Source organism: Blennius ocellaris (assembly GCF_963422515.1).
Source record: "Blennius ocellaris genome assembly, chromosome: 9".
Lineage (NCBI taxonomy): Eukaryota > Metazoa > Chordata > Actinopteri > Blenniiformes > Blenniidae > Blennius > Blennius ocellaris.
Window position 1 is genome coordinate 9,630,411 of NC_137658.1, and position 17,340 is coordinate 9,647,750.

Sequence of the window (17,340 nt, forward strand, 5' to 3'; positions counted from 1 at the left end):
GATAACATTTCCATGCTTTACTTAATAAAAGATTACATAATACCACCAGCTTCACCACTTTTATCAAAGATGGCAGAATTTCCAACAGCAGCACTGTGGGGGTCCTCTTTATTTACCTTTGATCAACACAATGATCAAACGCTGCTGTAGCCTCATCTGAAGGAGCATCTGAGGACGGAGCGATGGTGAAGTCAGCTCTTTATTATTATAATGCATTTGTTTATTGGGTACAGATTTGATTAACAAAAGGTGTTTATTTCAACGTTATTATGTAAAAAAAAAAAAAGGGTAATTTGCTGTCCGTCTTGTGTATTATTCAGAGCAGCCCATGAGTCAGGGACACAAAAGGCATTGCAGGTGGCGGCTGTCGAAGAACTGACAATACCCAATAAAGTATAGAAAAGAAGCTTTTGTCACCGCTGATGACCTGGATACCTGAGGCTGCTGCAGCAGGCGCAGTTCCATGCAGGTACATCCAGGGTGAATCAGTCACTGAGGCCCCTTTGATGGATGTAGATTACATAGTTGCATGTAATCTACATTTACATGAGACAAACACACCAGGGGCACATTTTGTCAGGTGCGGGCTAAAAAAGTGCTCAGTTTACTGCCAAGGGTTTTTTGGATGGCGTCGACGTATCACAACACGCTACCAAGAAGGCCATCTGTTGTGCTGCCTGTTCTCAGTTTCTCCTCATTATAGGCAAAATGAGCAGTACAATATTGTGAGTGTCTGCAACACTTCTTTGCTGAGGCACTTAAAATCTCTGGACATTGCTGTAGCTGCAGTGCAATGTTACTACACACGAAACTACAGAAAGATAAATCTCTGATTTGCATAACCAATGCACATTCTTCATCTAAATTGGCCTGCTTGTTCCAATTCCACTGCAATGCAATTCCCTATGGTTGCTTTCTGTTGATCTAGTAAATTTAGCAACTCGCTTGTTTTTATTCAAATGTATGCAGGGACAAATACGCTTCTAAACAAATGTTGGATCTAATGCAATACGCACAATAAGTTTACCTATCAATACTATGATTAAGGTTAACCTTTTAAGAAAATGACATGCAGTGTTCATTTTGCTACCATGTAAATCTTAGAGAAGCAGAGAAAAAGACAAGAGCGTAGTTTAATTTACACAGACTTTAATATTTGTATTTACAGATGAATCATTGACTTTTTTTTTATCTGTTGGCGTAGTTAAGAAGATGCAATATTTTTCAATCTCATTTTGAACCACTTCTATGCAAGCTGGTCACATGTGTTACTGCTGAACATGATTGCTGTTCGTTTTTTTTTTCTATTTAAAAAAAAAAAGAAAAAAGAAAAAATTCAATTATATTCCTGTGGGAGAACAAACCATTTTTTTTTTCCTTTGTTCCTTTTAAAAACTTGGGAGAAAGGTGGAGTCAGCCATGTGGAGAACGTGTGTGTGTGTGTGTGTGTGCGTGTGTGTTTGGGGAGGAGAGGGTGATTTACTGCAGGAGGTTTGGGTTGTTGACTGTTCAAGAGAGAAAGGTGGCATAGAAAAGGAATATACTGCTGAGTGAACACCTCTCGGACGCTGGTCTCCAAAACACGAAAAAGCCAATCCGCATGTTGTGAGGGACGACTGTTCAACGCGAGCTACTGTCTCAAACCTTCACGCAATGAGCTTAAGTTGTGCACTACTGCTGCCTTTAAAAAAAAAAAAATTATATAAGGTGTCCAGTATGCAACACTCCTCACAAGCAAAGTGTCATACTGACATACGTTGCTAGACAGCAAGTGGTGTGCAACTTATTGTTATGCAACAATACATCTGTCACGCTGAAAAACTGGATATAAGCTCCAAATTTAAATTTACTATGCAGAATCCAATACCGTTAATACTCTAATGTGAAATGTTTATCAATTTGTGGTTGATGCTTGGCAACAATGATTTTAGCTTCAGTGCCAGAAAGCTTTTACACACAAAACCATAATTTAAGACTTTGCTTGAACCCTGTTTGGAAAACAGCCCGAACAAGTAGGAAATCAGAAACGGGTCAAAAAGAATCCCCTCGATTGGCTTGACTCTCCTACAAAGACTTTCCCAAATGAAAGTAAATGCACTGCATAGGCAAGGGTAAGCCGCGTGGACGGGGCCTTCAGTCTGCTTGAACAGAGGGTGAGATGTGGCCGGATTTCGGATTGTAGCGCCGGGTGGAATGTTGAACGGACTCAAGGAAACCAAAGATAAAAGCTCAAAGAGCAGTTGATTGGAGTGCGATACAGCATAGGTGATGCCACATAGTTTGAGAGGGGGGGGCAAATATGTTGGAACCGAGGGTGGGACTGGGAGGGGGGGGCAGTGAGGAGACGCCATCAGACAACTGGAATTCCGAGGAGGAAAAGGATGTGTATGTGTGTGTGTGTGTGTGTGTGTGTGTGTATGTGTGTGTTTGAAGCGGAAGAGAGGGATTTAGAGGAACATGAAGGTGTCAATTCAGTTGCTGAGCAGCAGCTCTGTCGCCGTCTCCACGTCCCAGGATTTCGATGACAACGCCACTATTACTGCATTCTGTGGAGGAAAAACAAAAACCAGTCAGGGGCACGGTTCCACTCTGCAGCACAACGCAAGCAGAAGACATACTCACTTTTTCAAAGCCCATGGCACAGAGTTTGTCTATTTTGCGTGTGTACTCCGGACTGGAGACGGGAGCGCCTGCGTACACGTGGGACCAGAGTCTCGCTGTTTGTTTAAACATCTCTGGATTCTGCTTGTACTGTGGTGAGCAAAACGTGACAAGACATTCGTGTGAGAGGGACCCGGCACACATCCACGGACGTCCATCATCATCAATACTGACAGACCCTGTTGATAAAAGTAACCATTTCCTCGTTTCATTCTGCGTACACGTTTATTACATTACATTTTGATACTTCAAATGTCCTTCCTTTTGTAAAATAGTCATTCTTGGCGTATTAGATGTGGATTCATCCTGGGAGAGCAGACAGCCTGTTTACCACAACTTCTTAGAAAAGTAGTTCCAGAGAATACAGTGAACAGAGTAAACATCCCATCCATGGTGTTTGTTGAAGTAGTATACCCATAACATGTTATCATAATCTTTGCGTTCTCATTTTTTCCCCTCCACCATTGACTGCGACCTTTTCAGTTGGACTGACCTTGCTAATAGTTTGTGCTCGGATTCGACAGCGGGGAAGGTGGACCGGACAATTACACCAGAAAGTTGTAAGTTGAGGACTATTAAACATCTGTAATTTCCATCACAACAGCACACCGTCAACATTGAAAACATCTTTGTATTGTTTTTTTTGTTGTTTTTTTGTCAGACCTGAATATAACATAAACAAGGCAAACAGCTCAAAGAGAGTTTGTTACTATATTAAAAGCATCAATAGTGACAATCATCATTACATACTCCAGAGGTAGTGTCTTCATGACTCATCTGTACTATTTTGTAGATTTGCTACATGACAGATGACTAATGAGATAATTCTGCAGGATTGTGAGGCTGCTGAGATATTCAGAGCCGGAGGAAGCAGGACTGCTGCAGGCTGCCAGACAGCCATTTCTGTCTGGTGCTGCCAAGAGCTCCGTTCTCAAGCTGTGTGGACTCTCTTCAATTGTAATGCCGAGTGTAGATTACCCATCATTAGAAACAAGGGGCAATGACACTGTTGTGTAAATAAAACTTATTGGTTAGGCTTTTCCTCTGGCTATGCGCCACACATAGTTCAACACACAGGTAATGTTCGTGCAATTTCCAATTCTGCTTCATAGGAGTAAAAATAAGATAAAAATCCCCAGGTGGCCAGTCAATACTTCAGAGTGAGCAGATTTTTAAAAAAACCCACAAATTCCACTTTCGCGTTACAAAACATCATTGCATCTTCACCGTTTCTCAACCATTATTTCACGAGTATCATCAGACTGTATGTCAGCCATCAATAGAATATGATTACTCATATTGCATGGGATCAGTGATGGCTATAGGTGGCATTAGATGCTCTGTACAGGAGGATAATCTTTTCAAAAAGAGCACAGAAATGCCAACAATTTCCTGCCGACACACATTTCACGTCACTGTTACAGCACCGAGTGCTTCCAAACCACAACAACAACTGGCATCCATGACAGATAACTGTGTGCATAATGATCAGGTGACATATTGTAATGAAAATGAATAAATGTGTGAAAATGATTTAGTCAGAACAAATAAAGTAGGAGGAGCTCTCAGGGCTGAAGTTCCCTCTAAGCCAGGTGTTGAATAATGTTCATGTTGTCATAATTATGAGGCAGTGTCTGCCACAGTGAAGATAAAATAATCAAAACATGGGGGAAAAAAACAAACAAAACAAAAGACAGACTATGCAAACACAAACTGACATTTACAGAAGTTAATCATATGTGCATAGATGTTTAGGAAAGATTATTAAACATTGAAAGGAAGTCACAGTTCAGAACTGAAGTGCACATGACGCACACCAACCTGATTGGCTACCACAGCGTCCTGTGGATCGTCTGGTTCTGCGGCTGCCAGTAAGGCTTGTAATGACAAGAGGACCGTCCTCAGGGTCATAGCTGCTGCCCTGTAACAACATGCATGCGACTGTGTAACGTGGCCAACAAACTGAACTTTCTCCTCTGTTACAACTACAGCGCTGCTCATATTGACCTTAAACTTTCAAACAGAGCGACTGAGCACAGAAATTGTATTTATGGTTTATAATGTAACGGTGTCATCAAGAGAGTGAGAAGGTTGTTTGGTTTAATTTACATTTTAAATGATTCCCAAATAATTAGATGCAGGATGGCTGTGGGAAAAGAAACATTCCCTCGCTCAGCTACAAAACTATTTCATAATGGATGTGTGATGGATGGAGAATGCCAGGAATGCTGGCTCATGATTACTCACCACTGGTCTTTGAGAATATCCAGACATATTGCACCTGTGACTGAGCTGATGTTGGGATGCCAGATCTTCGTGATAAACCGCACCTGAGATATTAAATGAAAAGAAGTACAAAAATCACTTGTGGATTAGCAAGTAATTGGATTCTTCTGAAACTAAAGCAGACAAAGGTGATCTATTTCAGGAGTGAAAGCAGCAATGAATCCCTACCTTTGGTGGATTGAACGGATACGTCTCTGGGATTTTAATTTCTAGTTGATATCTACCCCCTGGAAGGAATGGAAAGGTAATCACAGTATAATTTAGAGATGAATAAGGAAATGTTTAAAGGTAGCATTTGACTTTTAGCTTTTCGTTGACAAACAACCTAATCTGAAGCAACAGGCTTCAGAATTTCAATTTATTAAATGTCATGATTTGTTCTCATGTAAAGTCCAAGTAAAGCCTCAAACCCACTGCTAAATTTTAGAAGTGATTGTTTATTAGTGAATAATACAATCAACGTTTTACTTATAAAGTACAATTGATCGGGTCCAGATCAAAGATCAGAATGCTCAGATGAGTGTGTCTGGTTATCCTATTGAGATTTAAGATTCATCAGGAGAAACAAGCTTTATATTCAGTGATTGTTTTATTCAACTTGTGAACATATAGACTGGAGTTTTAGTTTCACATCCAGTCTATATTCAGTTCACAATATCAAAATATTGGGATATTAAAAACACTCCTCAAATAGTTAGTTGGCCAGTCCTTAAATCAAGTAGTCGTCAAGCAACGCCCAATATCACATAACCAAAGAAATTGTGCAACCATGCATTCTGGGTTAGCATGCAGCAGGTCTGCAGGAGACTCACCTTCATACGGCGTGTCAGGTGGCCCCGCTATCTCCCCTTTAAGTTCTGTGAAGTTCTCATCCACCAGATCCACCTTTATCTGGTTTTTGCTTGTCTGGAAGGAGGGGAAGGGGGGGATTAGAACACAGGCGTCAGAACTTCCAACACAGACACAAGGCTGCAAAGAGTTAAACTAGCATGCTGTCAAACACAATCCTGCCAATGCAGCACAAGTTGACACCCCCACACACAGAAATAGCCAAAGTTGCCCTCAACTTGTTACACTTCTTCCACATCGTCACACGGGAGGCTCTCTAGAGACGAGTCCCAACTGATGTAAAGGACACGTGTATATTAACTATTAGATAAACCCAAACTATCTCCTGTCGGCTAGCTTAGCCACCTGATAGAAGGCATGGTAACGTAGCCAACCGTGTTAGCAGCACAACAACTTGGAAGCTCTTTCGTGTTGAATAGTCTCCCCCCCGCAAAAAAACAACAAAAACAAACGTCTGCCTTCAAGAAAAACTGACATTCGTGGCGTTACCAGCCCGGAATGGCAGGTTATGATCTCGGCGTGTGCAACTGGATGCACCGCTGTCGTTAGCTCCAGCTATTAGCTCGCAGGCTAACAGCTGAGCCAGCGACGCGTCACTCTCATTCAGCCTCCCACCAACAGAGAGAAAGGAGACCAATATTAAAACAACCCACAAAACAGCACAGAAATAAACCAACCTCTTCACTTTTGAGCACCTCCTTAAATTCTCGCTTTATCCTCTGAACCGCGATGTTGGCCATGGTTCCCCCCGTGTTTCCCGTTTGGCCGGGGCCTCGTCGCCGTTAGCTTTAGCTACTTAGCTCGCCGTGCCTTCAGTGGCTCTGCACTTTTCTTTGGCCACAACCTGACACACAAAAAAAAAAAAACAACAACAACGCAGGTAACGTTGGCTTCTCCGACGGTGCCGTCAGTCCCCCGTGGTCCGTGCGCCGCTGCGACTCGTTTAAAATGCCTCGGCGGCTGTGCCTATCATCTCAAATGTATAATAACACAATGGTTGGTGATGATACCGAAAACATTTTAATACCAAACTGCATGCAGTCTGGAGGAGATGGGGTCACGTGATCATTACAGCCACCCTGAAGCCTCGTGATTGGCTGAGCTGATCCTCATTAATCAGCTATTACTGTTGTTATTATTGTGATACGGAATGATTTTCAATTATTACAAATATTATATATAATATGAAATTGACATGCTTTAATATATGAAAATGACACAGGAATGTACAACAGAATCTTGTTCATATTCGCAACCTAAATTAAATATAAACAAACAGACAAAAACACTGGAAAGATTTTCAAGTATATATATTTTACACGGATTTATAGTGGATCATACTTAACCTGAAAGCTATAGCTATATTTGCTCTATATAAAAAGAGTGGCAGCCAATTTTTGTCCACAATACATCGGTTTATTGTTCAGTCCATGGAAAGGGTGGGTGTACAGCCCACATTTTCCCATCAATCCATTCAGCTTTTACACCATTTTATCCTGTTCAGGGTCATGTGGCACTGGGGCCAAAACCAGCTAACGACAGTATATAGGGCAGGATACACCATGGTCAGGTCACCAGTCCATCACAGGGCAAACAGAGAGAGACAGATAACCACACGCACACTCCTTGGTGCAATTTAGCATCACAAATCAACCTCACCTGCATGGAAAATCCACAGAGAAAGGCTTGGCCACTCTTTCCCCAAAAACTTAAAATGTTTTGATTTGTCCTGAGCAGCAGCTCACAAGCAAAATATTTTAATCACAGGAACAAGCCTTAAATGTTATGCAGGTGTTTACAATTTGGTTATGTGATTGTGTGTGAGGACATTTTTGCCTCTTATGTACTTTTGCTGCTCAGCTCTGTTTCTGTTGTGTGGGTGCAATTAGAGAAGTGAGAAAATAGGAAGTTAATATGTTTCCCAGGACTGAATTCAACTCTATATTTATGAAATATGTCAGGAAGGTTTCTTTGTTCATCTTGTTCAACACAATATAAAAACATAATTTTATTCAAGTTGTAACATGATTATTGATTACAAGACACAAGTTTGTCTGTCTGTTATACAACAAACCAGAAAAACTAGAGATACCTTAATAGGAGGAAAAACAAACTGTTCATTACTGTAATGGGGAGAAACTGAATAGGAACTGAAAACTTGCAGACCTGCAGTGTAGTTAACATTTTACATCAAGGCCGTATGGCAGGTTTTTTTTGGGGGGGGGGTGAACTCAACGTGTGGTTTTACAAGCGGTGCACATTATATGCAGCTTTCATTATAAAAGGCGCACACTATTTTTCATTAGTTATACACCTTAAATTTGTTTATTAAATGAAATGGTACAATAAAAATCTGTTTTGCATAAATGATGAATGTCTAAATTAAGTATTTTCAATTTCAACGCATTGTTAATATTACAATAGTGATTTTGTTGTTTTATCATGCTAAGTAATTGTAAAACATTATTATACAATGCTTGTGACATGCCTTTGTCTGTTTGCTTTGATGTCTAGGTCTAGTCAGGTAGTCAGAGCAGAGGGGGTGCTCTGATTGGGCATGCTGAAGCGGGCCACATCTCATCTCATTCACACCTTGATATGCCTGCAAGATCTTGGATAACAGTCATAAAATCTTTGCTGCAACTTCCACACAGTAGAGGGGTACTGTGATAGAGTAAAAGTGGGCTGAGCGAGGGCTTGAAGGGTGATTTTTCTGAAGAAAAAAAAAGACATCTAAATTACTTGATTTTGCCTAGCTACGTCACATGATTGCAAATCTGTGTTGTGTCCTGTTTAATCCCAGTGCAATTGGGTTTAAAATCACTTGTTAATCTGGCTAAAGTTAACAGTTAACACAGGGAAAAGGGAGAAAAGAAGCAAATTGAGATTTGATTTGTATGTACTCCAGCAGAATAAAAGTAAGATGTGAAAATCTCAGCATGATATTTGACCCTGATCTCAGCTTGGAGCCCCATATCAGGGATCTCTCTCCCTCTGCTAAGCTTATGCAGAGGGTTTGATTCATGCTCCAGGGTTGATTTTTGTAACCCTCTTCTTTCTGTTCTGCCCAAAAACAACATTGAAGCATTACAGTCGCTGCTAAATTCATTTTGGTGTAGATTTTAATACATAAAAGTTTTTCTTGATTAGTTTATTCACACATATTCGAAGGGAGAACATTGTCTATCTATATCTATAGATACATTATTTGTAGTTCACATACAAGATATGTTTTTACAATAGCTGGATGTGTGAAAGAGCATATGAGCTCATGACAGTTCTCTGGTCCTCTGAAAATGATCCCCGAGGGCGTCACCTAGTGGTCATGCGTTTAAAAGCGAACCAAATACATCGTATCTTGGCTTCTCATTGAAATTTGAATTGATATCATTTTATTGTTTTACATTTGCAGTTGTAGGTATTCTTTAAATTTTTATTCTGTGGCGTATTATCAATTGCATCTTTTATATTGTTTAATTTATTTTTGTGCCTTGTAGGGATTAATTTCTACTGCCCATAATTTAACATTTTAACACTACCACTTGGTTGGATTCATTATAAAGAGAATTTAATCAGTTATTTGTGGCTCCTGACACATGATAATATGAATTCATTTCTGGTTGAGGATTTTTCATAATATGTCTTTTTCTATGTATGTGCACTTTTTTCATCTGTAAAAAGTAGTGTACATAGATAGATAACTAGGTTCATTGATTGATTGATTGATTGATTGATTGATTGATTGATTGATTGATTGATTGATTACTTACCAAATAAATGAGAAATCATTGCACAGAGGAGCATAGTAATTGGGCTTGTTTCCTTCAAATTTAAGATCATGCTTTGTTTAAAGTCATCCATCTCTTCATCATCATAGTCGCAGGTGCAAACTGTGACACTAGATGGCCTCATGATCCTGAATGGAGCTTCAGCCTGGGAGAAAATACTACTGTATGTCCCACGTTTGGATTAGTAGATCTGAGTGTGAAAACCTATGAGACACAGTTAAACCTGAGATATGAAGCAGAGTCATTAATGATTACGTCTTGGTTTTATTTGGTCCATTTAAAAGGAAGTGTACAGAAAGCACTTATATTGAAAAAGAAATCCTGAGTTGTGCAAAACAGTAACATGTGTGTGGTTGAAGTATTCAGCACACCCTTTACCCTTGCATTGCTAAGCATCACGAATAAAAAAAAAATACATATATACAAACGCACAAGGACACTTTCTTGTTGTGGTGGTTGTTGGTAAATTGATCACACATTGTTCACAGCAGAAGTAGCAGGCACCACTGTAGCAGACAAATAAAGATAAGGACTGTAGATGCATATCACCAGTCAACAACAGGAGGACACAAACACATTGATACTCGCTCGTTTCTCCTCCTCCTCCTCCTCTGGTTCATTGTGCTCCTCCTGCTCCTCTGCGCTTGTTTTTTCTTGGTGACGATGACAAAGATGATGAGTGCCGCCAGTGTTATCACTGTCATGAGTATGCAGCCTCCAAAAACCACCATTGCTTTGTTCCTCAGCATCCATGCACACACAGAGCAAGGTTCATGCAGTTCAGTGGACCTGCAGGGCGCCACGGTGTCATTGTCAGGGAAACCGCTGTGGGTGAGGATTTCTCTGTACACAGCAATGGAGGCTTTGGCTCTGGATTGGTGTTGGGTGGAGGTGAAGAGGCCAAACTGGGGGAAATGTCGATCCTGGAGCTTCCACACAAAAAATCCCTGCAAGTTTACTCCGTCTAAGTGTATAGCTGAAAAGAAAAACATATAAAGAATAAAGCACACTTCACATTATGCTTGTATATGGATAAGAAATCTATAAAGGTCAAAGTATGACATCAATCCTGTGTAAATTCACTGTTGCTCATTAAATCTTGGTTTTATGGTAGCAATCAGGTCATTAAACCTGTATAACCTGTGGCGCTGTGCCTCTGTTTTAACATCCTGTTCTCTACTAATCATTCAATGTGCACCCATGCAATCAAATGTGGTGACACAACGCACTCTAGCATTATGTAGAAAATGAATGTCTCACCTCTGAGAGCTTCCTGGAGGTAGCTCCTGATGTAGAACTGTCTGAGTTGATCCTCAATCGGAGCCTGATCGTCAACCCCACTGCCCGTTACTATGATAGGGACAGCACCTCCATATCTCTGGTTCATCCAGCTCAGCATCTTCCTGAGGCCCCAGGGTACAACCGACTGCCGCAGACCAGAGGAGGGCCAGGTGGGATCAGAGAGGAGTAAACAGTCGTGATCGGGAGGTGGTTTCTGCGTGTGTGGATGTGGAGAAACAAGGCGGGTTGTAAAGTGGTTTAGTGCAATAAAACTCATTGCCCCTCTCAGCTCCTCCCTCTCAGCATCAGTAAAAACTGGAAGAGGGGATCCAGGGAGGCCCATCACTCGAGCCCTCTCCTCCAGGTAGGTCTTCATTTCCTGTGGGTAATCCCCTTTGTTCTGCTTTTCCTCATATGCGGTCCCCAGTAATGGGTCTAAGAAGCGGCCGAGCTCAAACAGAAGGAATCGTTCTGCGGCTGCTGAATGAGACTCCAAGTATGGATTTGCAGGTGTGGCCCAGTCAGCATGGAGCGCCAGTGACACCAGTCCCTGCTGATGACTGTAATAATCCCGCTCGTATGACCTCCAGGCTTTAGCATGTGCCAGAAGAAGGTTATGAGCAGCCTGATGTCTTTCTTTTCCATTCAGATAAATATCCACCAATCTGTTCGGCTCATTTATGGTGATCCAGTACTGAACCCAGTTGCCCAACTCCTCGTAGCAAAGTGTTGCATACTCCTTGAAAATCTCCACTGTGCTGTAATTGAGCCACCCCCCAGTGGCGTGCAGTTTTCCAGGTAAGCCCAGATTTGGTGCATGGTGGGTCGGATAGTACATGACGACAACAGCTTGCAGCTGCAACCTTTTGAGCTCAGTCAGAACACAGCGGTAGTACCTGCGAAGAGCAGAGTTTGGAGTTATTGTTTGCAGGCGTCGATCCATCTAGCACAGGGATTTGCAATCACTGTGACTATGGGAGCTACTTTTTGTCACTTTTCACTAAATATAATTTGTCTAAAGCCACAAAACTTATTTAACCTTTTACATTTTTGTCTTTCCTGCCAATGTCATACATCTATCCTTTTTATCTTTTCTTGTGGTTTAAGCAATGTTAACTTTTAGCTGTCCAAGCCATTTTTATCTATTTAAGTCAATGTAAAGGGCTCACATTTTAGCCAACAGATTACAGATATTTTAGAAATGTACTTGGTGTGTGAATAAAATAAATCTAAGATAAAATGCAAAATATTCGATGACTTGCAGTATATTTTTCTATAAGCTGCCAGGAGCTACTATAAAGGGGTTAAAGAACCTGATGTGGCTCTGGGGCTCCAGGTAGCAGACCCCTGATCCAGGGTGTGAAAAAGATTTTGTCGTAGCATAAGAATTAAATGAACTCCATTAAAATTATTTGAATGCAGATGGATTTTGGAAAACCAAAATAAACACAGTGCAGTTTTGTGTGTTTGTGCGGTAGTACCTCAGAGCTTCAGTGTTCACTTTTGAGCGGTCTCCATTTGGTAAAATCAGAGACCAATTTAGGGCAAAGCGATAGTGAGACGCCCCAGTGGACGCAAACAGCTGGAGATGGGTACGGATAGCCAAAAAGTCGGTACACTGAGGCCCTCGGATGTGGAGCTTTGCTTCTGAGACTGGATGCAACGAGCCGTCTCCTGTCACATTCCAGGTGTACAAATGAGGGTCAATAAATTGTGGGGAGAAAGGGAAAAAGTTGACCTGCAGAAGTAAATGAAAAAAAAAAATACTTAAGTTGGTCAATTCACACTTTTTGCATGAATCTCAGATGAACGTATCTTCTGTCCTACCTGTAATGTTGAGTCAGCTATACCCCAATGAAATGTGCAGGGGAAGCGACCTTTCACCTCGGTGGGGGTCTCTTCCTCTGGGAAGCCATTGTCGGTGACAATGTTCCTGTAGTACTGAGCCGAAGTCTTTGGGATCCTGATTCGATTTGGATGACTGAAGTCAATATAGAAAAGTCCCCGTCTAACGCTGTATGAATAATTCCACTCAAATCCATCAACCAACGACCAGGCGAGGTATCCAAACACCTGCACACCATCAAATTTGACCGCTATGACAGAAACAAATCAGTCAGATGAACGTGTATTTGTCAGTGTTTGTATTGTAACTTATCCCAAGCTAAAGCTGCTCACCTTTTAAGACTTGGTTGATGAAATTTTTCATCAGATAGATGGCCATCGTGTCTTCCCTTCCTTTGCTGGCTTCAGAGAACCAGCCTCCCTCAGCCACCAGGACCCGGGGGTTCCCATACTCCAGCTTTATCCAGCCCAACAGGCGCCGCAGGTCCGGAGTCACTGTTTGCCCATAGTGGACCAGGTTACGTCCTAAGCGGAAGTTGTTTGGCCCGAAAGACAGAGCAAAGAAGTCTGCGGTTTTCTGAACCCAACGCTTCTCCTCGCGGGTGAACACAGGTAGGAGAGGTCCGTGCTGCACTTTCAAAGAGATGGGGTAGTCCCCATTGCCAAAGATGGGCTGAGCAAACCAGCCAAGGACTGCTTCTATGGAATGCTGACAAAGCTCAACATTAGCAGCTGTGATTTGGCCTCTTTGAGGTTCAACCCAGTGGGAACCGAGAACAATGGATACTTTTCCCCTCTGGGTTGTTCGAAAGTTGGCGTTGTAGATGTGCCAGGCTTTCGCGTGTGCCTGAAAATGAGAGGAACGCATTAGTGTGCTACAAAATGTAATCAAAACGTATTCACGGTGAAATGCAAGCAACTCAAAAGACAACTTTTTAGGAAGCTCTGGGAAACAATGTGGATAGATTGAACCAGCAGATGGTGGTAATGCAACTATATTGATGCAAACTGCCGTTAAACCCAAACGAAGAAGAAGAGGAAGATGAAGATGAAGAAGAGGAAGAAGGCAACTTCACAACATAGCAGCTATTTAAATCATAATATTTTTTTTTTCAGCAACCAAATACATAAACCATAAAGCAGAAGTAAAAAGCAGAAATACAACAGGAATGTTTTACGAGGCAACAGTAAATTACTGTTTGCTCATTCTAGTGCTCAGCCTCAGCTGTATGCATAATATCTGTGTCTAGCTGGATGACAGATTATTAATGAACCATGTCTCCATGACTTCCTGACACACACTGTTTTTCTGCAACACCAAACTGCTGATGTGGTGGACTCTGACTCCAGCGTGTCTTCAAGTGTTTTGTTGACACGCTGCACGGCATAATAAATATGATCGACGGGTCATCAAGGGAGTAAAATAAGTTGTATTGTTTTGTTAGATTTATTGACACTTTCCCGTCTTGAATTGAATCACAACAAAAAGTCAGAGTCTGGGTTTTCTTCAATGTTCTGTGACCTAAACTCACTTGAAAGATGTAAACAGTTATTGACCATCATAAACTGATAAAGCTGCTTGAGTTCAAAGGTTACTGACAGCGTCGACCACAGTGACAATGAAATGATAGAAATCACAAGAATACATACATTTACACACACTCACGAGTTACTAAAGAAAAGTGACTCTGTGCAACTCACTCTGATCAAGTTGTGAGCCACAACAAGAGAGGCAGCAGGTCCCCCTTCCTCTCCAGGAGCATGCACACCCGTCCCATAGCCCTGCACAGCCACCAGATATGGATTGTGCATCGTGACCCAGTACCTGACACGGTTTCCAAACATGTGGAAGCAAAATGCAGCATAGTCCTCAAAAAGTTCCACCAGCGTGTCGTTTTTCCAGCCACCATATTTGTCCTGGAGCACCTGAGGCAGGTCCCAGTGGTGGAGAGTGACGATGGGCTCTATTTTCTTCCTCAGGAGTGTCTCTATGAGGTGGCTGTAGTGCTCCACAGCAGCTGTGTTTGGCTGACTTCTCGTGTTCCCATCAGGAAAGAGTCTCGGCCAGGAGAGGGAAAAAGAATATGAACTAACGCCGAGATATTCCAGAGCCTCTACATCTTCTTCCCAGCGGTTGTAGCTGTCGCTGGCTGTATCGGCAGTCTCTCTTGTTAGATTGCCACTGACAGATGTGTGTGTGAAATGGTCCCAGATGGAAGCACCTTTCCCATCCTGGGTCCAGGCTCCTTCTGTCTGGAAAGCAGAGGTCCCCGAGCCCCACAGGAACCCTGGCGAGAAGGTGTCAAGAAGGAAAGGCTGGACTTTGAAAGTGGGGTCCAGCTTGGGCTGCTGCCAAATGCTCCTGCCCTCCCCAGGAGAGCACGCTGCCTCCTTCCAGTGGTACACCAACAATAGGAGGGAGAATAAAACATACCAAAATGTGGGAATAGAAAGGTGGTTCAGCATACTGAAGAACTCTACTTTGTTTCAAAAATCCACTTTGTAGGGACAGCGGACATCAGTCAGCACAAATGCTTGTGTGAATATTCAAAAATCCTTTTGGGATTGCAAAGATATCCATGATGCTGGTGAGGAAAGAGCAGAAATGGTCAAAGCCAGGCCACGGGAACATTTGAAGCTTCGAGGTGCTGCAGTGTCCATCTGACAATCTTGTTAGTCCTGCCTATCTCTGTCTCAGTGTACTTCACCCACTCAGCCCCTCCCTGCCTCATAATGTTCACACATACAAAGTTGACTCATACACACACACACACACACACACACACACACACACACACACACACACACACACACACACACACACACACACACACACACACACACACACACACACACACATCTGAGACATTTCCAGAAAATTATTTTGTACCTGCAAAAACAATAAACCTTGATTATTCTTTCATGAAATCACCACAACTTCTTTAAAGAAATTCAGAATGAAACACAATGTACAAGGCTGATTCATGGATTTCCTCCCCAAGACTTGGCTGGGAGCTCACCGGAACATGCTGATGGCTGTAAAACATTCTTATGTCAATAATTAGCTTGTACTCTGATCTTGGTCTCATCCCAGAGATGTCGTCGCATAATACGACTGCCTGCCTCCAATAAACACAAATATATTTGGCAATATTTAAGTTACTGGATTTCAGCTCCACTCATATCGAGCACAGCTATCAAATAAAAGGCAAAAACAAGATTCTCAAGATTTGATCAAACCAAGCCAGGTGAAAACAGGGACACTCGACACTTATGTGACCCTATTCATTTTGATTTTACTGGCCCAAGGGGTGTGTGTGTGTGTGTGTGTGTGTGTGTGCGTGTGTCACTGTCCATCTGTTCATACACCAGCTTGTCTAGCTTTCACAATATAAAAAAAAGACCCATCAAAAACCCCTTTCCTCATTCCCCTTCATTAAAAGAGTGTGTCTTGCTGGCTCTGGGGTAAACAAAGCAGTTACCCAGGAAACGCTCTGCCTTCAGGGCATTAGTGGGATAAGTCAATTGAACTGGAAAATGTTAATCTACCACCCAGGCTGACCTCAGTATGAGAGAACAGAACTGAACGTAATCCACAAAACATGCGAAACAACATTTCATATCTTATTCGTGCTGGTTATTCAAATAGAAATTCCCAAAATTAGTTCTCAACAAACATAATGTCAATCTGTATTTACATTGAGGTTCTGCAAATAAAAGTGATTCACAAATGGACAAAGGATTAAATATATAATAACTATAATATACGTGTGTGAGGAGAAATTACATACACAGATATAAAACACACCCAAATATCCAACTACAATACAATTTAATAACAACAATAATAATGATAATAATAATAATGATAATAATAATGATGATGATAATAATAATAATAATAATAATAATAATAATAATAATAATAATAATAATAATAATAATAATATAAAGAAGAAGAAGAAGAAGAATACAACTAACACCTAAAAAGGAGACCAATAAATACCTGAAACAGATGAAGTTGAGGTAAGAGAGGTAAAATGGTAAACAGCTTAGAGAGAAAACAGTCAAAATGAGAGTAATAAAGGGCAGAGTAATATCATTATATAAATGAGTCTAAAACATATGCACATATAGATTTAAGTCTATATCAAACCATACTACAAGCATAAAACACATGGGAGTTTTAAGCTTAAAGAATATGTGACCTAACATATTGAGGATACATTTTCCTCTCTGGGTTTGTAAGTCTTTGGATGAAAGTGAACTATTTAATTTATTTATTACAAAAATAAACCAACAGATGCTAATTCTTGCAGATTTGGTTTTCGTTGAATGACTTCAGTGTCACTGAAAAGCAGACAAAACTAAGTCTGTTCCACTCTTTCCTGTGCATGTATACGTCCGCTCATCAAGTGAAAACAATCTCAGTTATTTTTGTAATACATTTGTCATCAAAACCTAAATTTTATTTAGGTTTTGATCAAGAGAGACTATATTAAGTTCAGAGAGACTGAACTTAATATACATACTGTTCCCACATACTGGTCATCAGTATAAAACAGAGAAGTCGCTTCCTTCTTTTACATAAAGCAAACGTGCTCAGTTATAAAAGGGAAATGAAAAGTCT

At 41.2% G+C, this 17,340-nt stretch overlaps 2 protein-coding genes across 2 annotated transcripts; both read right to left on the reverse strand.

Annotated features, from left to right (window-relative positions):
• Positions 1–1,132: 1,132 nt before the first annotated feature.
• On the reverse strand, positions 1,133–6,792 carry ube2ka (ubiquitin-conjugating enzyme E2Ka). The gene is made up of 7 exons (XM_080501810.1): positions 6,474–6,792; positions 5,760–5,853; positions 5,116–5,174; positions 4,909–4,991; positions 4,483–4,582; positions 2,623–2,751; positions 1,133–2,546 (listed from the first exon to the last, which is right to left on the reverse strand). Exons 1-7 carry the CDS (start codon positions 6,534–6,536, stop codon positions 2,472–2,474), a joined length of 603 nt encoding a protein of 200 aa, XP_080357936.1. The 5' UTR covers positions 6,537–6,792; the 3' UTR covers positions 1,133–2,471.
• Positions 6,793–10,129: 3,337 nt separating this feature from the next.
• On the reverse strand, positions 10,130–15,757 carry klb (klotho beta; the record flags this gene model as incomplete). The annotated part of the gene is made up of 7 exons (XM_080502487.1): positions 10,130–10,560; positions 10,845–11,761; positions 12,347–12,603; positions 12,693–12,961; positions 13,044–13,557; positions 14,412–15,101; positions 15,731–15,757. 7 exons carry the CDS (start codon positions 15,755–15,757, stop codon positions 10,130–10,132), a joined length of 3,105 nt encoding a protein of 1,034 aa, XP_080358613.1.
• Positions 15,758–17,340: the final 1,583 nt, after the last annotated feature.